Here is a 25,081-nt window from a genome sequence, read left to right on the forward strand (position 1 = left end):
CCTGATGAAATGCATCCCAGGGTATTAAAAGAGATGGCGGAAGTTATAGCAGATGCATTCGTTATAATCTACCAAAATTCTCTGGACTCTGGGGAGGTACCATCGGATTGGAAAGCAGCTAATGTAACGCCTCTGTTTAAAAAAGGGGGCAGACAAAAGACAGGTAACTATAGGCCGGTTAGTTTAACATCTGTAGTGGGGAAAATGCTTGAAGCTATCATTAAGGAAGAAATAGCGGGACATCTAGATAGGAATAGTGCAATCAAGCAGACGCAACATGGATTCATGAAGGAGAAGTCATGTTTAACTAATTTACTGGAATTCTTTGAGGATATAATAAGCATGGTGGATAGAGGTGTACCGATGGATGTGGTGTATTTAGATTTCCAAAAGGCATTCAATAAGGTGCCACACAAAAGGTTACTGCAGAAAATAAAGGTACGCGGAGTCGGAGGAAATGTATTAGCATGGATAGAGAATTGGCTGGCCAACAGAAAGCAGAGAGTTGGGATAAATGGGTCCTTTTCGGGTTGGAAATCGGTGGTTAGTGGTGTGCCACAGGGATCAGTGCTGGGACCACAACTGTTTACAATATACATAGATGACCTGGAAGAGGGGACAGAGTGTAGTGTAACAAAATTTGCAGATGACACAAAGATTAGTGGGAAAGCAGGTTGTGTAGAGGACACAGAAAGGCTGTAAAGAGATTTAGATAGGTTATGTCGGAAAATGTGAGGTCATCCACCTTGGGGAAAAAAACAGTAAAAGGGAATATTATTTGAATGGGGAGAAATTACAACATGTGGCGGTGCAGAGGGACCTGGGGGTCCTTGTGCATGAATCCCAAAAAGTTAGTTTGCAGGTGCAGCAGGTAATCAGGAAGGTGAATGGAATGTTGGCCTGCATTGTGAGAGGGATGGAGTACAAAAGCAGGGAGGTCCTGCTGTAACTGTATAGGGTATTGGTGAGGCCGCACCTGGAGTACTGCGTGCAGTTTTGGTCACCTTACTTAAGGAAGGATATACTAGCTTTGGAGTGGGTACAGAGACGATTCACTAGGCTGATTCTGGAGATGAGAGGGTTACCTTATGATGATAGATTGAGTAGACTGGGTCTTTACTCGTTGGAGTTCAGAAGGATGAGGGGTGATCTTATAGAAACATTTAAAATAATGAAAGAGATAGCCGAGATCGAGGCAGAGAGGTTGTTTCCACTGGTCGTGGAGACTAGAACTAAGGGGCACAGCCTCAAAATACGGGGGAGCCAATTTAAAACCGAGTTGAGAAGGAATTTCTTCTCCCAGAGGGTTGTGAATCTGTGGAATTCTCTGCCCAAGGAAACAGTTGAGGCTAGCTCATTGAATGTATTCAAATCACAGATAGATAGATTTTTAACCAATAAGGGAATTAAGGATTACGGGGAGCGGACGGGTAAGTGGAGCTGAGTCCACGGCCAGATCAGCCATGATCTTGTTGAATGGCGGAGCAGGCTCGAGGGGCTAGATGGCCTACTCCTGTTCCTAATTCTTATGTTCTTCTGTTCTTATGTAAAGCTCCCTTCATTCTGTCTAAATAAATGAGCTTCAACCTCAGAAGAGCACCGTCGACTGCACCAAGGTGATATTTTTTCCTATTTCCCACGTCACCCATCCTTTGGCCTTTCTCAGTGAGAGCGTTAATCAGTGCTGAATCCGGGGCAGATGTGTGTTGTTAGCCCATGCCCACCTAAAACCTGGGTTGAAACGGCTCATTTCAGCCAGTTGTGTATTTTTTTTTAAAATGCTGTCTACTTACTTGAGAATAATCTGTTTGTGGCCATTTTGTTTGGTGGTGTCAAAACAAAGCGGAGAAAGAAACGTTGATATAATATTATCTGACAGATTCTCTGTTGTTCAGAATTAGAACTTGAATCGTGCAGTTGGGAATAAAAGAAGCTTAGTTTCACTGATGGCTCAGTGTCTGACACATCGCACGGTGTGATGCCGAACCGTGCAGGCCAGGAAACCCCCAGGTTTGATCTTCAGTCTGTGCTGAACTTAACGTGGGGAGCTGGTCTCAAAGACCCCATGCTGGAGTATGACTCAATCCCTATCCAATGATTCCTGCAGGGAAGTGAACATGTTTGAACATCGCCGGGGGTGTTGGGGGGGGGGGGGGGGCAATGGGGCAGGATTGGGATTGACTGTGATGCTGTACAATACAATAACATGACAACATTTGTTGTTCGTAGTCACACATGGGAAAATGGCCTTTTGAATGAGGTACTTCAATGCTGTGGCATCCACAGGATTGTACCCCAGCTTGAGTGCGTGCTTTTGGGGAGGAAGAAGAAAATTGGGATGGTGTGGTGTGGTGTGGTGGGGAGAAGGGCGACGGAATTCAATAGGAACATCAAATAAATTAATCTCAGCAATTTTTTTGTGCGATTGGAAGCTACTGCAGCATTAGATTTGGTCAGTTACAACGCTCTGCAAATGTTGTACATTCAGCTAGGGGCAAACCACATTTGGGGAACAGCTTAGATCAGTGTGGCTGATATTTTTCATTGTACCTGTGCCAAGAAATCCTTCTGACTGCGAATAGCATGGTGGAATCTTTTGATAAACAATGCTTTGAACTGTTGTTTAAGAAGGTCTGAACCTTTGATCTGCCTGGAGCATTTTCCATCATTTCCATCCACTTGCTGGTTGTCGAGAGTGCCAGCTGGATCCGTGCTTTCCGCCGCCGGTTCTCCATTTGGTTTCACCCCAGGAGCAGGGCTTTCAATGCTTTGTCCCTTCTCCGCAGCCTGGCCATTCTTGGGAGCCTCTTTAGGTGCTAAGTACAGTTAGATTTAAGACATTATTTAAACTTTTGAACAGAATGTTGGAAATATGCTGGCTTTATTTATGAGGCTTAATCTTATTATTGACACATTATAGAACAAGACAAACAAGAAATAAACAGAATATCTTTGTCCTGTCCTTCACCAAGTCCCATATTTTACAAACCATGCCAATTTACATTGGCTTCCTATCCCCCAGTTCATCAATTTCAACTTCCTGGTCTTAGCCTTTTCCCACCCGAGCTTCATGACCTCTTCCATCCTTATTCCCTGCCCTGAGCTCTTTGTTCCTTCAATGGTGTCCTCCTGTGTATCCACCCACCTCAATTCTACCATCGGAGCCAGCGCTTTTAGCCTTCTTTGCCCTACTCACTGCAATTCCTTCCCTATTAAACATAAGAAATAGGAGCAGGAGTAGGCCATTTGGCCCCTCAAGCCTGCTCCGCCATTCAATAAGATCATGGCTGATCTAATCCTTCACCTCGCTTCTTCTTGCCCATTTAAACACATTTTCAAAACCTATTTGACCACTTCTCCTAGCTGCCCACGAGCTTACCCCATTTCTCTCCTTTGTGAAGCCCCCTCAGATGTTTTTCTACACTAAAGATGCTATAAAAATGCATGTTTGTTAGTACATTTATAGTTCTTAGTACACTTAGCTATGAAACTGAGAAATTATTTCTTGAAATGACAAAGTATTTGATAAATCCCAGTCATCCTTCATGGCTGTCAGTGTGGACATTAACAACAACAACTTGCATTTATATAGCACCTTTAACATAGTAAAATATCTTGGTGTTTCACAGGAGCGATTATCAAACAAATCTTGACTGAGCCACATAAGGAGCTACCAGGACAAGCGACCAAAAGCTTGGTCAAAAAGGGAGGTTTTAAGGGGTGTCTTAAAGAAGGAAAGAGAGGCAGAGGGCAGGGAAATTTAGGAAGGGAATTCCAAAGCTCAGGGCTTAGTCAGCTGAAGGCACGGCCGCCAATAAAGGGACGAATAAAAATGAGGATGGGCAAGAGGCCACAATTGTGGGGAACCCTAAATGCAGAGTTCTTGGAGAAGGCAGAAAAGAAAAAAAGAAGCTTAGATCTGAAATGCTCTGCCTTTAGGAGATGTTGGGTATAACCAGAATGATGATGGAATGAGGACATCAGATGACAAATCTATCTAGATTCTGGTTAGAAAGTGACAGTTCAGTAGACCGTGTGCAGTCCGGTGGACCCCGGACAGCCCAGTGAACAACCCATTAAAGCCTCCAACGTCCAAAATGTATTAAAAAAGTTCCACACAAAAGACTGCTAATTAAAGCAGTGCAGGTTGATGATAAAACCTGGGACTGGATGAGAGATTGTCTGACAGTTGAAGTGAATGGTACTTTTTAGGGTGGTACCAATTTGACTGTTTTTAATTTACATTTTTTTTAAACTTGGGATTCAGAAACTCAATGCAAACTGGTGAAATGTATAGATGAAATAGTGCAGAGAAGAGCTATAGCACTATCCACTTGCAACAGAGGACTAAGTCATGAGGAAAAGCTGGACAAATTTGGGTCCTTTGGTGACTGAAAGATATACATGATGGTAAAAAAAAAATAGAATCGATAAATCCAGGGCACAACTTGAAACTAAACGGTGAAAATGGGACAAAGGTTCAAAATCTGTTAAAGGTCAACTTGGGAATGACGTGAGGAAGTTCTTCCAACAAGGCAAACACTGGGTAGTGAAAGAAAAGACTGTGGTATCATTTAGATACTGTGATGGGAAGACTGTACGTTCTTTCTGAACGCCTGGGCTATTGTGACCTAAATGGCCTTCTTTCTCCATGCCTATCTTGTGAATTAACGGGAGCGTCCTGGGCAAAAGGAGGGAAAACTCTTACAGAAATTATATAATCGGAGCAGGCTGTACTCAAGAATATGCATTGTAGATTAATATTAAAGTCAAAGTTATTTTCTTCTGTTTAAAGAGGACACACTTTAAACCGAAAGTATTCTTTCCCGACACTTTCTTTCCTCTTTAACAAACAACTTAAAGTTTTGAAATGAAATGGTTTCAATATAATTACATTTGCAGGATACTAAAAAAGGTTATTTTGTGATTCTATAAAAGTATGCATCTGGCAGCCTGATAATTAGATGCAAGCGTAATTACATATCTTCACATCAATGAGACATTACTGCTCCACAGCCCTTGTGTTCTTCTGTTTAACTTGATTATTATTTGAGAGTGTCTTCTGGAACAGACTTTTTTTAAATGATTATTTTCTAGATGATGATGAGAGGGTGTTGCCGCCGTGGTAAAGAGTTGTGAATAATGATTAAAGAGCAGTCACGCCTTGCCTGATGGTTCAGCAAGTTTATTCAGAGACACGCTGAGCCACAGAGAGTAGGGAAGTCAGATCCCTGAGCTGTGCTGATTTGACTCATCCTAACCAGTGTGGCAGTACCCTCACTACAATTGAGTTTGGCTATTTTGGATTAAGAAGGATAAATCAGCCAGGGCGTTCACTCCTCATCACCATCCAATTGACCCTTGCTGGCAGTACCCCTGTAGGGGCATCAGGCCTGGCTGATACTGCCAAGACTCAACACATGAATAATGGCCACTTGGGCAAGACACTAGAGGATGCCCGTCACCTGTGCAGCTCTACCCAGCCTGAATTGTTAGCTTCAGTAGAGTAGGAAAGAGCGGGTAATTGGCAGAGAGAAAAAAGGGCGCTGTTGTGTGGAGCACTTCACTATATTTATAATATAATTATACGCTGCAGGAACAATGGCATCATCGCATCACCTCTGCGGCCACACACCTCTGATTGAGTTAAACTCTGTATTGTAGAAGTACCTACGTAGACTGCTGCGACAGACTGGATGGGAGTGCAGCACAGCGTCAAGATTAAACACACCCAGAAACTCATTAATAGGACAATAATCGCTCTTTAATCTAGTGATTTTGTAACTTTTTTAAACTCGCCTCATTGATTTATTAATTAGTACCCTTCATCGAATGGGCCATATAATTTGTGCCCTTTCTTGGTGATGTGAGCTATACACTGTGATGTACAGAATAAGTTGCTATTTGAGTCATGGGTACAGACTCTGCTGTGAGTTGGCAATAGGCCTCCTCGATAGCCAGTACGGTGCTTATTCCAACTTTTGGTACTTCAGCCTTTGAAGTAAACTTTGAGGGTTTTTTTTAAAGCTTAGAGACCAAAATTATCAATTCAAAGACGTAGAGATTAGCTTCTGCATTAATAATGTGGAAGTTATTAAATTTAATGCCCCATAATTACTTCTTTATCCTGTCAGCAGAGCAGGTTTAAAGAACTTTTTCTGAAGAGGGGAGGGAAGGGGGGAATCACATTCTCAACATGATTATTATGAAGGGATTTGTTTTTGTTGCAGTCGGTGCAGAGATTGTGGAACTGCAATGTTTGTATACGTGTTGCAATCTCCCACCCTGGCTTCTGTCAAAGATAGTGTCAGGAATTGAGCTCAAAGGGCAAGATCAGAATATCAATAATCAAAATGGGAAATTCACAACAAAATAACCAAACTCTCTCCATATTGAATCAGGAGTGTGATTTCTTATTTTGAGGTTCGGTTGCGAGAAAGTCATTAATTACGGGGCTACTGTAGCTTTATAAGTTTATGCAGTGGGACCAACTTAATTAGCATGTGGACTGGAATTCATATAGTTCAAGCAGTGAAATAAACAAGGCAACAGACGAGCTGAATGAAACAGCGGACAAACTGAACAAAATGGCAGTAAAACTGAACTGTGATTGAACGGCTATTCCCCAACTATTTTCCTCTTTGTGGAAGGAGGAAACAGACTGTAACAGGGCCAAAGCTATTGTCGGATGCTCAGGAGGTAATTCACCGTTTTTCATATAGCACATATGTATGTAAATTAAAAATGCAGTATGCAATAAAATGGGGTATCAAGAGAAGGGCCCTGCTATACTGATTATTCAGGATTCATACTTTGGGACAATACCAGTGTCACAGAAGATACTGCTACATTCTCACCACAACTGTCATCTGGTATTTTATGTCCTCATGAAGAATAAGAGGCAGAATGATGAGAATTTGGAGAATGATCCTTCATGCTCACCATTGTTAGCTTCAATGTTGACAACTGTTGCCTTGAGTTCCTCTCCAAGGCCTGCTTCTGGTAACGGGCAGCCTTGCAGAGATCATGATTAACAAAGAAAAGAACAATGATTAAAAAAAATTATTAGTAGCTTAAAGAAAACCTTGACCTTTGGTCAAGATTATGCATCGGGCCAGATCTTCCTGGAGAGGGCATCTCACGGCAGACCCTGTTAGTTGGACATTTTTCTGCACCCTTCAACCTTCGCATCATGACTTGCTGAAAGTGTGAGCTGATAACAAGGACATCGGGGCATCTGGGACCTCAGTGAATGGCGGGACCCACAGGGTATCTCCTTAACCAATGAAATTTAAGGATTGAGAACGAAACAGTGGAACGACTGAGAAGGAGGGTGAATTAGTGTCAAATTAGATACAGAAAGAAATAAAGAGGGAAAGAAAAATTGGATTAAGAGAGGGTGAGAAAAAGAGAAAAAAAATTAAATTTGTGACATTTTTTAAATCTCTTAAGAACAATTTACAACGTGACCACAGTTTAAATTGTTCAACTTCTGGGCCAGAGAGATTGATTGGCATTGCATTAACAATTATCACATTGTTAAAAAGGTTCTTGCTCTATTAATTACCAGACTTAACTTTCTGTGCCAAGCTTAATGGGCAACTAATGTGCAATTCCAGCAAGTTCTTAAAACTAAAGGGGAGGAGGAGGGCAAAATACCGGTGTGCGCAGAAAACAACAGAGCGCCGTAAACCGACCAGCTAGTGTTAGAGATTCGCAACTCCGGCATATGTCTTCACCCCCTGAACTTGCTGGCTGATTTGTGCATTAATAACAGCGTGTGTAGTTAACAATCTGTTATTTGTCCAGCAAGATTCGGCTCATTATGTATAATCTCAGGAACGTTTGATGGTTATGGCTGATTCAGTGCAATTTATTCCATTGCAGATGTTCAGTTAAATTTAGAGGAGTTCTGCAATCTACCAGAAAACAATTAATGTCATAGAACATTAAAAGCAAAACCATAGTCTGCTCCTGACTATTTCCTTTGCAACACATATATTACATAGGATATACAGAAGCCATTCGGCCCAACCAGTCCATGCTTGTGTTTATGCTCCATTTGAGCTGCCTGCCGTCTTTCCTCATCTAAGGGGCCGAAATTGCCCTCCGACCAAAACGGGACGCACTCACCGTTTTCTTTGTGGATTTACTGCCCCAATCATTGGGGCGGTATGTTGAGCAATTTTGCCCTCTTTTTGATGTTTATTTTGGCGGGGCAGTGAAGTCGGGCTGCGGCAGGGTGGAAGTCGGTGGGGAGTGGGGCGGAAGGCAGGCGGATCCCTGAGCGCTGCGCTGACCATGTTACCGAGACGCTTATGACGTGGGCACGACACGGACATGCCGCGCATCTCCCTCCCCTTCAGTGAAAGGGGAGGGCCGCTGCAAGCTCTGCATTAGCTTTAATGGTGCCCACTGGGCCACCAGGAAGGATTTCTGGTGAGCCAGCGGTCCGGTACTCAAGAGGGGGTGCCAGGCTGCCTGTTGGTGGCCCGGCCAAACCAGCGGCCACCATTGTCGGGCCGACAATTACATTAAAATGGCGGCTGGGGTAGTGCACTCTCCCCTTTAAGGGCGGACGTGCCATCCAACCACAAGCAGCTTCCCGCCGAGAGAAAGCTGTCGGGGGCCCCGAGTGGCAGACAATCCGCCCCCGTGGGGCAATTTCCCACGCGGGGCGGAAAAGGGTTGCCACCGGTCGGTACGGGGTCGGCGCGTGGCCGATGGAGCGGCAACACGGGCGGGGTGGTAGCATCCACTGCCATAAAAATAAAGAAGAGCAATTTACAGAATGTCAGTCCCTCCTCCCCGACTGAGCAGTAGCTGCTTATTGACCACTTGGGCAAGACACCAGAGGATGTCCGTCACTTTCTGCCCTAAATCTCTCGGATAACCCGCTATTCCCTTCTCCCTCATATGCCTGTCTGGCCTCCTCTTAAATACATCTATACTATTCGCTTCAACCACTCCCTGTGTTAGCGAGTTCGACATTCTCACCACTCTTTCTTTCTTTGGGTAAAAAACTTTCTTCTGAATTTCCTATTGGATTTCTTGGTGACTATCTTACATTGATGGCCTCTAGTTTTGCTCTTACCCACAAGTGGAAACATTCTCTCGATATCCATTTTATCAAAACCTTTCATAATTTTAAAGACCTCTATTAAGTCACCCCTCAGCCTTCTTTTTTCAAGAGAAAAGAGACCCAGCCTGTTCATCCTTTTTTGATATATATATCCTCGCATTTCTGGTATCATTCTTGTAAATCTTCCCTGCACCCTCTCCATTGCCTCTATATCCTTTTTATAATATGGCGACCAGAACTGTACGCAGTACTCCAAGTGTGGTCTAACCAAAGTTTGTTACAGGTTTAGAATAATTTCTTTACTTTTCAATTCTATACCTCTAGAAATAAACCCTAGTGCTTGGTTTGCTTTTTTAATGGCCTGTGTCGCAACTTTTAGGATTTGTGTATATATTCTCCCAATGCCTTTAGGAAGACATAGATGCTTTACTTTGTCAAGCAAAACTAATTTAAGCAATTAAGTGAAAAATATGGGAATTTCTCCTTAAACCGTTCTGTTAATTTGCAACATTGCATCAGATACACTAGGCTATATTGAAAAAGTCTGTAAGTATAAAGAGAAGATATAACTAATGTAAGGTCCATAATATCACAGCAAGGTGTCAAGACTTGGCTCACTCTCATTTCGGATTCTGAAAGTCGTGGGTTCACAATCTAGATTGACACTTCAGTGCAGTACTGAGGGAGTGCTGTACTGTCAGAGGTGATGTCTTTCGAATGAGATGTTACACCCAGACAATGTCTGCCCTTTCATGTGGACATAAAAGATCCCATGGCACTATTCAAAGAAGAGCAGTGTCCTGACTAATATTTATCTCTCAATCAACATCACTAAAACAGATCTTCTGGTCAATTATCTCCTTGCTGTTTGTGGGACCTTCCTGTGTTTCATTTCCCTACATTACAAACATGACTACACATCAAAAATACTTCATTGGATGTGAAGCCCTTTGGGATGTTCTGAGGTTGTGAAAGATGCTGTATAAATGTCGTTTGTTCATTCTCCTTTTGTCTGTGTATAAGCTTCACCAAGAGCACAACTTCTACATCCAACATATTACACATGAATCACACTTTTCTGAATTCTCAGGTATGCTTGCTTACCTGTTCTGAGCGCAAGTTCTCCTGTAGCCTTTAAGAATATCTGTGAATGAGAAAACAACAGAACTGAATTACAGGCGGTGGGTGACATACAGACAGTGGGTGAAGTAAGTACAGGTGGTGGGTGACGTGTGGGCTGTGAGTGATGTACGGGGGGGGGGGGGAGGGTGACGTAGCGGGGGAGTGGGAGAGAGGGAGGGTGACGTAAGGGGAGGTGGTGTACAGGGGGGAGGGGGATGTATGGGGGGAGGGTGACGTATGGGGGAGGGGGGAGAGCGACATTCGGGGGGGAGAGGGTGATATATGGGGGGGGGAGCAACGTGCGGGGGGGTGTGACTTATGGGGGGTGGGTGATGTACGGAGGGGGAGGGGGGAGGTAGGAGGGTGATGTACGGGGGGGGATAGGGGAGGTAGGAGGGTGATGTACGGGGGGGGGGGGCGACGTACAGCGGGGGTGACTTATGGAGGGGAGGGTGACATAAGGCGATGTACAGGCATCTCTCAGCATTTTACAAAACAAATATAATTTGAAGGCATTAAGATAGAAGGAATATACTCAATGCTGACCTCACAATAAGGAGTAAGATCGAGCATCAGGCAAGTTTAGACGTTAGATGCCAATTTATTTTGATTTTGTTCTCAACAAAACATAGCAGCCTTGAACCAAACTGGTCTGATGGAAATTTGACGTGCTAATTAGCTATACAAAGGGAATTGTGTATAATCAATTTAGTGATGGACCGAATGGCCTCATTCTGTGCTGTAAGATTCTATGAACAGCCTGGCTCTAATTTTAATGTCGTCTCCCCTTGTTCTGAACTCCCCCACCAGAGGAAATACTTTCTCTCTATCTACCCTATCAACTCCTTTAATCATCTTAAACACCTCAATTAGATCACCCGTTAATCTTCTATACTTAATACAAGCCTAATCTAAATAAGCAATACAAGAATACAACCACATCTTTAAATGGCCAAGTCTTCCGAACTCCAGCTGTTACAAAACAGCACCAAGGTCCAGTAAGTCTGAAATCCAACGTATGCATTGATTGTAACTAGCTGGTGCTATATTCACATCGTCTAGCGTGGCAGAAATGAATTATTGCATTTCACAACAATCAATGTTGTTGGATTCATTATTTTTGCACTGTGATAAGTATACAACAGTATACAACAGTAATGGATCATTCTCCAGTAATGTAGCAGCCTAGCACAAAATACCAACGCCATTAATCTCTGCGTTCTCCCAGTTTCTCCATCTCCGCTGCATCTGCTCTGATGATGCCACCTTCCACACTAGTGCCTCTGACATGTCTTCCTTTTTCCTCAACCGAAGATTCCCCTCCACCATGGTTGACATGGCCCTCGACCGTGTCGGTTCTATTTCCCGCACCTCTGCTCTCACCCCTTCCCCTCCCTCTCAGATCCACGATAGGGTTCCCCTTGTCCTCACCTTCCATCCCACCAGCCTCCACATTCAATGGATCATCCTCCGCTATTTCGCCACTTCTAGCATGAACCCACCACCAAAACACATCTATCTTCTCCTCTCCTCTCAACATTCCGAAGGGACACACTGGACCACTCCCCAATCACCCCCAACAGCTCCTCCCCTTCCCATGGCACCTTCCCGTGCAAGCGCAGGAGATGCAACATCTGCCCTTTTACCTCCTTCCTTCCCACCATCCAGGGCCCCAAACACTCCTTCCAGGTGAAACAGCGATTTACTTGTACTTCTTTCAATTTAGTATACTGTGACCCCGAGCTTCCAGTTCCCTGTCACCTTAATTCTCTCCCATTCTGAATGACCAGGAGATCCAAGAGCTAATAGATCGCAAACACAGGGCATTTCTGAGCCTCAAAACAACAACCCAACTCGGGAGCAGCAAGGCAGCATTACAGACAGTTTAAGGCTGAGGTCCAACAAAAAACCCAGGACCTAAAGAACAGGTGGTGGATGCAGAAAGCACAGGAGATACAGCAACTGGCCAACGGTCATGATGTGCAAGGATTCTTCATCGCAATCAAGGCCACCTACGGTCCAAACACCCAAGGCCCCACCCCACTGCTGGCCAAGAACGGGGAAAAACTCATCAAGGACACAGAGGCAGTCAGGGCCCGCTGAAAGGAGCACTTCGAAGATATCCTCAATCGAGACTCTGCCTTTGACCCGAGTGTTCTCGACTCCATCCCGCAGCATATGACCTGCCACCACCTCAGTAAAATCCAACACTGCACGAGGTAGAAAAAAACCATAAGACAGCTGAAGAACAACAAGGCTACAGGAGCAGATGGAATCCCCGCTGAGGCACTGAAGTATGACGAGGAGGCGCTGTTGGCGCGAATACATGACCTCATCTCGCTCATCTGGAGGGAGGAGAGCATGCCGGGAGATCTCAGAGATACAGTGATCGTGATCATCTTTAAAAAAGGGGACAAGTCCGACTGCGGCAACTACAGGGGAATCTCCCTGTTATCAGCCACTGGGAAAGTTGTTGCCAGAGTCCTCCTCAACCATCTTCTCCCTGTGACCGAGGAGCTCCTCCCGGAGTCGGAGTGCGGATTTTTTCCCCTACTGGGCACGACGGACATGATTTTTACAGCGCGACAGCTGCAGGAAAAATGCAGGGAACAGCAGGCCTTCTTCGACCTTACAAAGGCCTTTGACACTGTTAACCGCGAGGGACTATGGAGCGACCTCCTCCGTTTTGGATTCTCCCAAAAGTTCGTCACCATCCTCCACCTGCACCACGACAACATGCAGGCCGTGATCCTTACCAACGGATCCATTACAGACCCAATCCATGTCCGGACCGGGATCAAACAGGGCTGCGTCATCGCCCCAACCTTCTTCTCAATCTTCCTCACTGCCATGCTCCACCTCGCAGTCAACAAGCTCCCTGCTGGAGTAGAACTAAACTACAGAACCAGTGGGAACCTGTTCAACCTTCGTCGTCTCCAGGCCAGTTCCAAGACCACCCTAACCTCTGTCGTCGATACGGAAGCTGAACTCCAAGTCATAGTCAACGTATTTACTGAGGCGTACGAAAGCATGAGCCTTAAGCTAAACATCCGTAAGAAAAAAGTCCTCCACCAGCCTGTCCTCACCATACAGCACTGCTCCCAGTCATCAAGATCCACGATGCGGCCCTGGATATGTCAGGAGCCTCTTATCAACAAGAGCAGACATTGACGACGAGATTCATCACCTCCTCCAGTGTGTCAGTGCAGCCTTTGGCCGCCTAAGGAAAAGAGTGTTTGAAGACCAGGCCCTCAAATCTGCCACCAACCTCATGGCTGTAGTAATAACCGCCCTCCTGTATGGCTCAGAGACATGGACCATGTACAGTAGACACCTCAAGTCGCTGGAGAAATACCACCAACGATGTCTCCGTAAGATCCTACAAATCCCCTGGGAGGACAGACGCACCAACGATAGTGTCCTCGACCAGGCCAACATCCCCAGCATTGAAGCACTGACCACACTTGATCAGCTCCGCTGGGCAGGCCACATTGTTCACATGCCAGACTCGAGACTCCCAAAGCAAGCGCTCTATTTGGAACTCCTTCACGGCAAACGAGCCAAAGGTAGGCAGAGGAAACGTTACAAGGACACCCTCAAAGCCTCCCTGATAAAGTGCAACATCCCCACTGACACCTGGGAGTCCCTGGCCAAAGACCGCCCTAAGTGGAGGAAGTGCATCCGGGAGGGCGCTGAGCACCATGAGTCTCGTCGCCGAGAGCATGCAGAAATCAAGCGCAGATAGCAGAAAGAGCGTGCGGCAAACCTGTCCCACCCACCCTTTCCCTCAATGACTGTCTGTCCCACCTGTGACAGAGACTTTGGTTCTCGTACTGGACTGTTCAGCCACCAAGGACTCCGTGTTAGTGTGGAAGCAAGTCTTCCTCGATTCTGAGGAACTGCCTATGATGATGATGATGGCCTCTCCATCCTTGGTCTCTGACACTGTTCCAATGAAGCTCAATGTAAGCTCGAGGAACAGCACCTCAGCTTTCGATTAGGCATTTTACAACCTTCTGGACTCAACATCGAGTTCAACAATTTCAGAGATCTCTGCTCCTATTTTTCCAGAAGGCAGCTGTTGATGATTCTGCCATTCCCATTTGCAGCATTTAACCACTCCTGTCTCCCACCCCTGCACAGACCGTCCCTCTTTCCTCCCCTCCCCCCTTTCCCTGCCTCTGCACCTGCTTAAAATCTGTTACATCTTTAACTTTTCCAGTCCTGACGAAGGGTCACAGAACTGAAACGTTAACTGTATCTCTCATCACAGATGCTGCCTGGCTTGCTGACTTGCAGCATTTTCTGTTTTTGTTCAAACCCATATCTGCTGGTTGGGAATCCAATGGTCCACTACTGAGCTGTGAAAACTCTAGTTAACTTTTCATTTATGAGAACACAGCTAACGGCGTATCAATGAATCAGGCCCTTACTCTGGGACATAGAGGACATTGCAGTAGCTGTACAAGGGCACTTGTTGCCACAGTTGGCAGCTATGGTGGTTTATAGAAAGCACTGCTTGAAACAATGGAACATAGGAACAGGAGTAGGCCATTCAGCCCCTCGAGCCTGTTCCGCCATTCAATGAGATCATAGCTGATCTGTGACCTGACTCCATATATCCAGCTTTTCCCCATATCCATTAATACCTTTGGTTAACAAACGGCTATCAATCTCCAATTTAAAATTAATTGATCTAGCATCAATTGTCATTTGTGGAAGAGAGTTCCAAATTTCTACCATCCTTTGTGTGTGTAAAAGTGTTTCCTAATTTCACTCCTGAAAGGCCTGGCTCTAATTTTTAGACTATGCCCCTCGTCTGAGATTCCCCAACCATTAGAAATAATTTCTCTCCATCTACCCTATCTGTTCCCCTTAACATCCTGAAAACTTCGATCAAATCACCCCTTAACCTTCTAAATTCCAGGGAATACAACCCTAATTTGTGTAATATCCTCTCATAACTTAACCTTTGAAGTCCGAAAGAAAACTTTTATTCTCTTTTAAAAAGGTTACCAAAGAGCATCTACATTCCACAACAGACCCTCTTTAAGTAACATGTTTTTATTATAAAATGGTTGACAACGAGCCAGAAAACAGCCGGTGTCAGCCGGTGACACAACTATCTAACAATACAATTTCCTGTCACGTACTGGATTTTCTGAAGAGACCAAAAATAATTTATCCAATCGGAATTGCATCTCTGTCTACATTTTCAGTGGTTGCTTATACATAAATAATTATTACATAAATTTCCTTCAAACATAACTGCTTCCAGGATAATTTTACTGGAGGAGGGGAGGGGAATGTAATCTCCTCTGTAGTTTAGTCAAACAGCTTAATAGCACAATTCATTTAATATCAATGTTTTTACAAAAAATCCTGTTTTCCTCCTGCTTTAAATAATCAAAGTTGAATGCAACAGAAACATAAGAAATCGGAGCAGGAGTAGGCCATTCGGCCCCTGGAGCCTGCTCCACCATTCAATAAGATCATGGCTGATCTTCTACCTCAACTCCACTTTCCTGCACTATCCCCATATCCCTTCATTCCCTTAATATCCAAAAATCTATCGATCTCTGCCTTGAATATACTCAAAGACCGAGCCTCCACAGCCCTCTGGGATAGCGAATTCCAAAGATTCACCACCTCTGAGTGAAGACATTTCTCCTCATCTCAGTCCTTGTTTAACCTTGTTTAATATTTTGCCCAAACTTTTCAGATCGAGTTATGTTGGGTTTTTGGCACCAGGTACTTTGCTTTGACTCAAGATCTTACATCAAAAGACAAAGCAGCCACATTAACTGCTGTTAAGATTACTCTGAATAACAATGCTGCTCTGTTTGACAATATCATCCTATACCAATCCTTTCAATAAAGTGTTTAAACTGTTGACCGAGATCCATGCATGTGTGTTTGTACAATCCTTAATATAGTGTGCCAATGAGAAGGTCACTAGTTAATATTGTCCCAGACCTTGGACTTGAAATGACTGTCAGTATATTACTGCACAGATGCCTGTCACGTTCACATGGAATTCCTTTGCCTACTATACTCACTGAGACATTAACCAATTCAATTTGAATAGGTTAATGCCTGTTAAAACAGTGGGAAAAGGAATTGTTTACAGACATGCTATATGTCTATATGCTAATATCCACACAGTGTAATTTCAGAGCCTTTGAGTTTTGCTTGCAAATACTAGACTTAATGGGTAACCGCATTTCTCTATAATCGTCTGTTACAACCTCTAGTGAAAAACTGTTTCAAGCCAGCTGCCAAAGAATTGATAAAAACAACAGTTTCCTGAGAGAAGTAATAATCAGCCCTACCTCCTCCAGCGATGTGTCAGACACACCAAAGCTGCTCAGGCCTAAATCTTGCAGAGTCTCCTCAATTTCTCGGAACAGGCTAGCGTAGGCCCTGTGTTTGAAGTCTTTACTGGGCAGCAGATAGTAAAGCTCTTGACCAACATTTTCTATCAGCTTGGCCTCAGGAACATGATGTTGGATGAGCTTTGTCAATGCAGTTATATCACCTGTATGAGAGAAATAGTGATAAAGGTTATAGGAAAAGTTTACTACCATCGCTCTAATCTTTATACGAATTATACTCAATATGACCAATCAATCATCATTAGTGATCCAGATTTAAAGCACATTGGCCTCTCACTGGAATCAGGTCCTTGGGTATTATGTACATTGATAATATCAGAATCAAAATATATAAGCCTAAAAATGACTGTTTGCAATATTAGTTTACAACTGTTAAACATGCTCACATGACATTTTATAAGGCATGCTATTTTAACAAGTGTGTTAACACTTTTATTTTTAATGGGTTAATATCTGTTAAAATAGCAGGCAGAGTAGTTTCATATGAATAAAAATGCATTAAGCCTTTGTATGCTAATAACGCAGAGAGTTATTTCTGGGCTATCCTGGTTACAATAGATGGCTGAAAGAGTGATGCTGAATGTCCGGTGAATGACGAACAATGAGAGGGATACTTCCATGCTTTATTCAGTGATCTGAGCTCCCATCATATTACAGCCTTATATAAAATGGTGTGCTGTATTTGTCAACCAAACCTTGCTTCCTGTTGCCTGACCCTGTGGATTTAACCTTTAGAAAATTGTAAAACAGCTCCTCTTCCTGCCAACACACACAACACTGAACAGAAAAACTTGTAATGGAGGTGAGGAAATAACAAAGATGCAGGGAGTGATAAATTTGAAGCTGTGACATAAAAAAAATGTCAATAGATTATTGCGTGCTCTGTGACATCATTTCCTTCCCAGTGCCTTTTTCTGAAAGATAAACAGATGAGGGAATATAAATGCTTGAGAACCTCCAACAAACCTTTTAATTTTCACCAGCAGTACGGACTTGTCCAGTACAGGTCGAGAGCAGATCCAATGAGATCTGAGCATTTTCAGCCCAAACACAGCAGAGAGAAAAGATCACATTGACATACTCCTGTGAAGCAGCTTGGGAAGTTTCACTATGTTAAAGGTGCTATATAAATACAAGTTGTTGTTGTTGTTGCATGGGGTGGAATGGTTGAGCTAGACTAACATGAATAAAAAGCAAAGCGGAAAATGCAAGCCTTACCGTCTAATTCTTCTTCTGGAAGGGTTTCATCAATAGTGCAACAGTTGGAGCAGGAACAGGCACAGCCTGGTGCACAGCTGCAAGTCGGCTGTGGTAGTTTTGCGGGTAAAAGAAAAGCAGAGATCAGTTGAACTGCTGAACACCATCAGCAACAAAAAGCAGCAAACATATCTCACTACACGGCCTGATCTTGCATCTGTGTAGAAGAATTTTATCTTTGCTTCATGTTTCTGACCCAGTTCCCCGAAGCTAAGTTTGTTTTTGCAGCAGTGTGTTCTTTTGTAATTTCCTGCTTCATGTGAGGGTGTTTAAAGCAACATTATTCCTGCAGAAAATGAGGTGGGTGTGCCTCGCCAATACAGACTAGGAAAAGAACCAGGGGATACCCATTTCAATTGACTCGTGCATAAAAGATGAAAGCAGATTCTCAACGATCTCTTCATTAATGAGGCTTATGATCTGACTTTACAACTGAAGAACCTTTGGGACAGTTCCAACACTGGTAGAGTAGGTGATCGGTCCTGTTGGTACACAGTGAGATGCAGGTGCGTCAACTTACCATGGCATCTTGCTTCCTTCGCTTTGCCTTCTTCATCCTGCGAACCAGGGTAAGATAGAAACCAGAGCCAAAGCAATTCTTCAGAAACAGAGAGGACCCACAACACTGCAACTTTCCCTGGGAGATGATTGCGATCCGGTCACCAAGAAGATCTGCTTCATCCATGTGATGTGTGGAGAGGATGATGGTCCTCCCTAAGTGTAAGAACATGGGAACTTTTCATTCTTTCTGGGTTTGCTACTTAAAATCAATGCTGTCCACTGGAGGGAGCCTTGATACCAGCCAATACTTTCAAAGAGCTGTTGGGCCAGACTCATTTTGATAATGTTTCATTCTGAACATCAAGTTATTTCTCTTTTGGAATGAATCATACATTTGTCCGATAGTTTCAAAAACCAAAATGAATGCATGTAACCCGATGGTTCAAGACAACACAGGCCTTTCAACCCGAGGACGATTTTAGAAGGGTGAAATCTTAATCAAATACAGAAGGCTGGACACACAATCACATTTGCTGGGGTTACAGGGGCCGCTTCAGGCCTTGGAAAGCTTTGGGCTGTCACAAACCCTCCATTTATCCTGTTTGATATAAAATATTTAATTACACTTTGTTTATTGGTATAAGTGTGCGTATATAATACAAATGTAGGCGACTGCCAGAAATATGGCTGGGTTGGAAGGTCTGCTGTCAGCATGTTCTGCCCTGGGGTTCTTTGGCCATGGTTAGGTTCCAAGTGTCCTCACACATCAACTTACTAATCACGACTGAACAATTATGTTCCAGCTGAGAGACTGCACTGCTGAGGGACTATGTATGTTTCAGCCCAAGATTGGCACACAAAGCAGCACTAGTTCATAGCAAGTTGCAGGAGAGAGACCCTCCAGATCTCTCCTAATCTGGAGATGTGACATAATAATACAAGTATCCTCTTTCAGGAAGGCAACATATTTCACAATCTTTTCTAGCAGGCTTCACAGGAGAAGAATACTTCCTTTTACCACCCCCGTGCACCCCCACCACAGTAAGTTTTCGTTATTAGGAGCAAAACCACAGCCAAGACTTTGTGCATAACGGTGCAGGTCAAACCTAACTGGCTTACACAGGTTTGCTTTTAGCTATCAGCAGCAGTAAGTTACTGCACCCTTAGCTCTCGACAATGTGAATATTAATCTGGTTACCTCCTTGTGTAACCTCACAGTACACATTATGAAGGAGGTGTCACTCTTGAAACATTATGTTCTGAATCCTGTTTTATTCACTTTTGCTGAAAGTGTCATTATCGCATGAACTCAGATTCATGGGAGGATCCGGTTTCTCCTTGTTGCTTTATGCAGCTGAAACTCAAGTTGTTTTTGGGTTGATGGTCTGCTGGTGACTAACACACAGTGAAATTGCAAAAACATTGACTGGAATTTCCTTCCATTTACAGACAACAGGGGGACATATTGAGGTTAGAAAAAATATCTTAGAAAATTATTATAGCCCATGAAGGTTGCAGAGCTGGAGTTAAACTTCAGAATCAATCTGGGGAACCAGTGGATGTGGTGTATTTGAATTCCCAGAAGGCACTCGATAAGGATAAAAAAGTTACTGCACTAGATAAAAGTTCACGGGATTGGGGGTAATATATTAGCATGGATAGAGGATTGGCTAACTAACAGAAAACAGAGAGTCAGGATAAATGGGTCATTCTCGGGTTGGCAAACAGTGAATAGTGGGGTGCCGCAGGGATCAGTGCTGGGGCCTCAACTACTTACAGTCTATATTAATGACTTGGATGAAGGGACCGAGTATAATGTAGCCAGGTTTGCTGATGATACAAAGATGGGTGGGAAAGCAAATTGTGAGAGTGACACAATAAATCTGCAAAGAGATATAGATAGACTACGTGGGCAAAAATTGTTAGCTGGAATCTAGGCCCCAAGTTTCCACATGATTTGCTCCTGATTTTTAGGAGCAACTGGTGGAGAACGGAGTATCTTAGAAATCGGAATTCTCCACATTTAAGTTTTCTGCAGTTCTAGGCAGATAGAACAGTTTCACTTTTGAACAGAATTTTTTTTTTCAAAAGGGGGCGTGTCCGGCCACTGACGCCTGATTTGAAAGTTTCCACAGTGAAAACGTACTCCAAACTAACTTAGAATGGAGCAAGTGAAGATTTTTGTAGGCTTGAAAAAACCTTGTCTACACAGTAAAAAAATCAGGCGCAGGTTACAAATTAGGTGTCGGGAACGAGGTGGGAGGGGGAGGGGGGGAAGGGAAGTTATTAAATTCTACAATAAATCCTTAGTTATACTTATACAAATATTATACAAATAAATGCAACCTGAATAAAAATTTATAAGCAAAGAAAAGATAGAATAAACCATGTTCATACCTGCGTGAAAGTGCTTCAGGCAGGCCTTTCAGGCAGCGGTTTGCCATCGGGCCCGACCGACGGCAGGGGGGGGGGGGGGGAGGAAGGGCGGGAGAGGGAGGGAGAAAGCTGCAGGAAGCCTCAGTACTTGAGGCAGCCGTTCCCGACGGACAGCAGGAGGAGGGAGGGAGAAGGCTGCAGGAAGCCTCAGTACTTGAGGCAGCGGTTTGCCATCGGGCCCAACGGACGGCAGGGGGAGAAAGCTGCAAGAAGCCTCAGTGCTGATCATGGAAGGGCAATGTGGTTTTATTAAAAAATGTTAAAAATTGAACAGCTACAAAGAATTTGAATAGTCTCAAACAAGTGCATGTGACTCGTTTATCACAGTCTATCTTTAATTACAGAATGCACTCCCTCACACACAGAAATATCAAGAAAATTAAAATACAAGCCTTTGCAAGGTTTCAATAAACAAATTTTTACTTTTTCTGCAGCACTTTTTAAAATGGCCGAGTGCCAATGTTTACTTCAGACTGCGCGTGCGCGAACGCTCCAACGCGCACGCGCAGGGTTGCCTGCACGAAAAAAACTCATTTAAATTGTACCCGCCCCCTCCTACTTACAAAATCGGCGCGAGTGGTAGGCTCCGCCCCCTGTGCGCCGCGCCAAGCAGACATCGAGCTGCAAAGCGCTTGAGAATAGCGCGTTTTTTTTCAGGCGCCGTTTTCGGCGCGAAAAACGGGCGCCCAGTTCGGAGGGGTGCCTGTTTTGCCGCGTGTGGAAACTTGGGGCCATAATGTGGGAAAATGTGAGGTTATCCACTTTGGCAGAAAAAATAGAAAAGCAAATTATAATTTAAATGAAGAAAAATTGCAAAGTGCTGCAGTACAAGGGATCTGGGGGTCCTTGTGCATGAAACACAAAAAGTTAGTGTAGGTTACCTGTACAGGTGGGCCAGGCCGAGTATAAAAGGTGTGATCCTCACTCTGGAGTTACATTAAATGGACTAAGGTCACTACAGTTCAAGTACAATACATTGCCTCGTGGAGTGATTATCAGAGCATCTAAAGACATAACAATTGGCGACGAGATTACGGACTTTCACGTGAAAATGGCTAACCTTGGCACGTTGCAGCAGTTCACCGATGGTAATGATTGGGTCGGCTTTGTGGAGAGGCTCGACCATTTCTTCACAGCATACGACCTGGAAGGCGACAACCTGGCCACACTGGCTGATAAGTGCAGAGCTAGCCTGCTAACCAGTTGTGGGCCCACCGTCTATGGCCTCATCAGGGACTTGCTGGCACCAGCAAAGACAATGACCAAGACGTACGAGGAGCTTGTAACGCTGATCCAAGAACAACTCAAGCCCAAAGAGAGCATCCTCACAGCCAGACATCGGTTTTATACTCACCAACGGCCCGAAGGTCAGGAAATCGCGAAATATGTTGCAGACCTCAGGAGGCTGGCGACATCGTGTAATTTCGGCAACCACCTCACCGAAGCGCTGCGGGATATCTTTGTCATCGGAATCGGCCATGAGGGCCTTCTTCACAGGCTACTATCTACAGATACCACAGTCACACTGCAGAAGGCCATCACCATGAGCCAGGCAGTCATGACCTCAACCTGCGGTTCTAGGCGGATGGCTCATTCTCGGGACTCAAACCCGGCAAGTACTGTACACTGCATGGCGTCTTTTAGAGGCTGGACTGTAGAACGTGAATCTCCTCAGGGGAGAGAGAACAGGCCCCCGAGTCCTTTAACTCAGAGTCCGCCAAGGGGGGGCTAATCAAGTAGCACCATGCTGGCATTGTGGAGGGAATCACAGGGCTCACCAGTGCCGTTTTAAGGCCTATGTGTGTAAAGGCTGTAGCACAAAGGGCCACCTCCAGTGACTGTGTAAAAGAAATATGACTCACTGTGTTGATGAAGAGTCTGCTGATGGCCATGGATCCAGCGCGATAGTCAGAGAGGCAGTTCAGCCACGATGAGGTGTACGGCATGTTCCCCGTTGAGAATGGAAGTCGAGATAAACGGCGTTCCAGTCTTCATGGAAGTGGACACGGGAGCGAGCCAGTCAGTAATGAATCAAGAAGCCTTTGAGAGGCTATGGGACAATCAAGTTCAACGACCCAAGTTGGTCCCGGTTCAGGCAAAGCTGCATATCTACACCAATGAATTTATCCCAGTCGTCGGTAGTGCGGATGTAAAGGTACTCCATGACGGCGAGGTGCACAAGTTACCCCTGTGGATTGTTGCAGGTGATGGACCAACGCTACTTGGAAGAAGGTGGATGAAGAAGATCCATTGGAGCTGGAAAGATTTCACCCCTCCAGCGATCGACATCCCCCGCGCTCAGAGGCAAAGCAAGCCCCCACCAGAGGTTGGATCTGGCACCAGAGAGCAGACCAGCACAGCACCAGAGGCACAGACCACTCAGCACAACTGCGTGGAGATGATCCAGCTGAGATGACCCGAACGCACCTTCCAGGCTCCAGTGGCAGGACTCCGGAGGAAGAAAATCGGATTCAAAGGCGACTTCCCAGCTTCGGTGGCAGAACCGGGGGAGAAGAGGATCACCGCAGTCGACATCGTGGATAGAAGAAAGATGGCGCCCAAACCACGTGCTGAAGAAAAAGATGGCGGCGGCCAGACCACGAGGTGCAGCGCTGATGGAGCAACACGTGGTACCCAGCGAAGAAGAGGATTGGGGTAAAGATAGCAAGGCTCTCTTAAAGGAGACCAGCAACCCACCACACTTAAAAGGACAGTTCCACATTCTCAGTCAATGTAACAGCAACTGAGTCAAATATAAAGCTTATAATTGATGATCAGAGTTTTATATACTTAATAAGCAAAGAAAAGTCATGCAATTTGCTATCGGAGATACAGTTTATCTACATGGGTAATGAAACATTGTGCGATGTAGGATTTCAACTGTATTCTGATCATGTAGCGGGCAAACACCCATCGGAAGCACACAGGTCCAGCGGGCTACCCGATGCTGTAGCCTGCATCCCTGGGACCAGAGTAATGCACCACGGAGTGTGGCCACAAGCAGCTAAAATAGACAAGCTGCAGAGCAAGCGATCTCAAGAGGGCAATGGCACCGGTATCGATAACCTGCCCCTGATTGGCTCCACCTCTCAGGCACCCAATGGCACCAACCGCCACGAGCCTGAAAGAGCAAATCGCGCTAAGGCACAGCCCCCAGACCCTATCGCCCCCTAAGGCTACACCTGGGAACGCAGGGTCACCCGCAACAGTCCTCTCAAATGGGACCGGGACCAGCCAGGATTCCAACCCAAAGAATGCCCAGGCAAGCGAGTCAGCAGTTCCCTGCGCACTGCCAGATGACGGCTCCTCAGGGAGCAACGGCGACCCAGGGCGCAAGGAGAGGACAGGGAGGTCACAGGAACTGTGAACCTGCCCGACGCTAGGAGTAATGACAAAGGCCCCGAGAGCAGGCAACTTGAGTCAACCGGGTTTCCACCGCCAGCACTGGGCACTGCACCGCCACCAGACTACCTGGACACCATCCAGCAGTTCTGGAACTAGTTTGTCCTCACACACCGGTGCTGACACCAGCACTGAGTCCAAGTATGTATCAAGAATGTATCTCACCAGTCAAATGTACTTGCCTCACAACTGTACCACAAACGTATATGAATGTAACTAGCCACTGGTATAATCTATGGGGCCAAGTTTCGGCCTGAGTTGCTCCTGATTTTTTGGAGCAACTGGTTTAGAACGGAGTATCTTAGAAATTCAAATTCTCGGCATTTAGTTTGCTCCAGTTCTAGTCAGTTAGAACAGTTTCACTTTGGAACAGAATTTTTTTTTCAAAAGGGGGCGTGTCCAGCCACTTACACCTGTTTTCAAAGTTTAGGCAGTGAAAACTTACTCCAAACTAACTTGGAATGGAGTAAGTGAAGATTTTTGTACGTTCGAAAAAACCTTGTCTACACTTTAGAAAATCAGGCGTAGGTTACAAATTAGGCATAGGGAATGGGGGCGGGGAGGGAGTTTAAAGGGAAGTTTACAAACATTAAACACTTCAGTTTTACAAATAAAGAGCCATCATCAATAATAAATGATAAATACATCAATAAATCAACCAATAAATCAATCAAAAAAAATTAACAAAAAATAAAAAAAAATTTAAAAATCAATAAATAAAACATTTTCTACTTACCGACTGCAGCACCGGGAGTCCTCCAACAGCGTGCTGGGACGGCCCCCCCAGTGTGTCTCTGTCAGTGTCTCTATCTCTCTGTCTGTCTGTGTGTGTGTCTCTCACTCTCTGTCTGTCAATGTCTGTGTTTCTGACAGCGAGGGGAGGGGG

At 44.8% G+C, this 25,081-nt stretch overlaps 1 protein-coding gene across 2 annotated transcripts in view; it reads right to left on the reverse strand.

Moving 5' to 3' along the window:
* Positions 1–25,081, reverse strand: part of abca4b (ATP-binding cassette, sub-family A (ABC1), member 4b) — a 177,162-nt gene that overhangs the window by 59,606 nt on the left and 92,475 nt on the right. The window contains exons 23-28 of one of the 2 annotated variants that reach the window (XM_070886628.1): positions 18,377–18,570; positions 17,818–17,905; positions 16,537–16,742; positions 10,187–10,226; positions 6,943–7,014; positions 2,551–2,816 (exon numbers count right to left, since the gene is read on the reverse strand). In XM_070886628.1, coding sequence (XP_070742729.1) covers positions 2,551–2,816; positions 6,943–7,014; positions 10,187–10,226; positions 16,537–16,742; positions 17,818–17,905; positions 18,377–18,570 — 866 coding nt within the window. The remainder of the gene's footprint in view (positions 1–2,550; positions 2,817–6,942; positions 7,015–10,186; positions 10,227–16,536; positions 16,743–17,817; positions 17,906–18,376; positions 18,571–25,081) is intronic. The other variant, XM_070886629.1, reaches the window with a different exon arrangement.

Source organism: Pristiophorus japonicus, chromosome 8 (assembly GCF_044704955.1).
Source record: "Pristiophorus japonicus isolate sPriJap1 chromosome 8, sPriJap1.hap1, whole genome shotgun sequence".
NCBI lineage: Eukaryota > Metazoa > Chordata > Chondrichthyes > Pristiophoridae > Pristiophorus > Pristiophorus japonicus.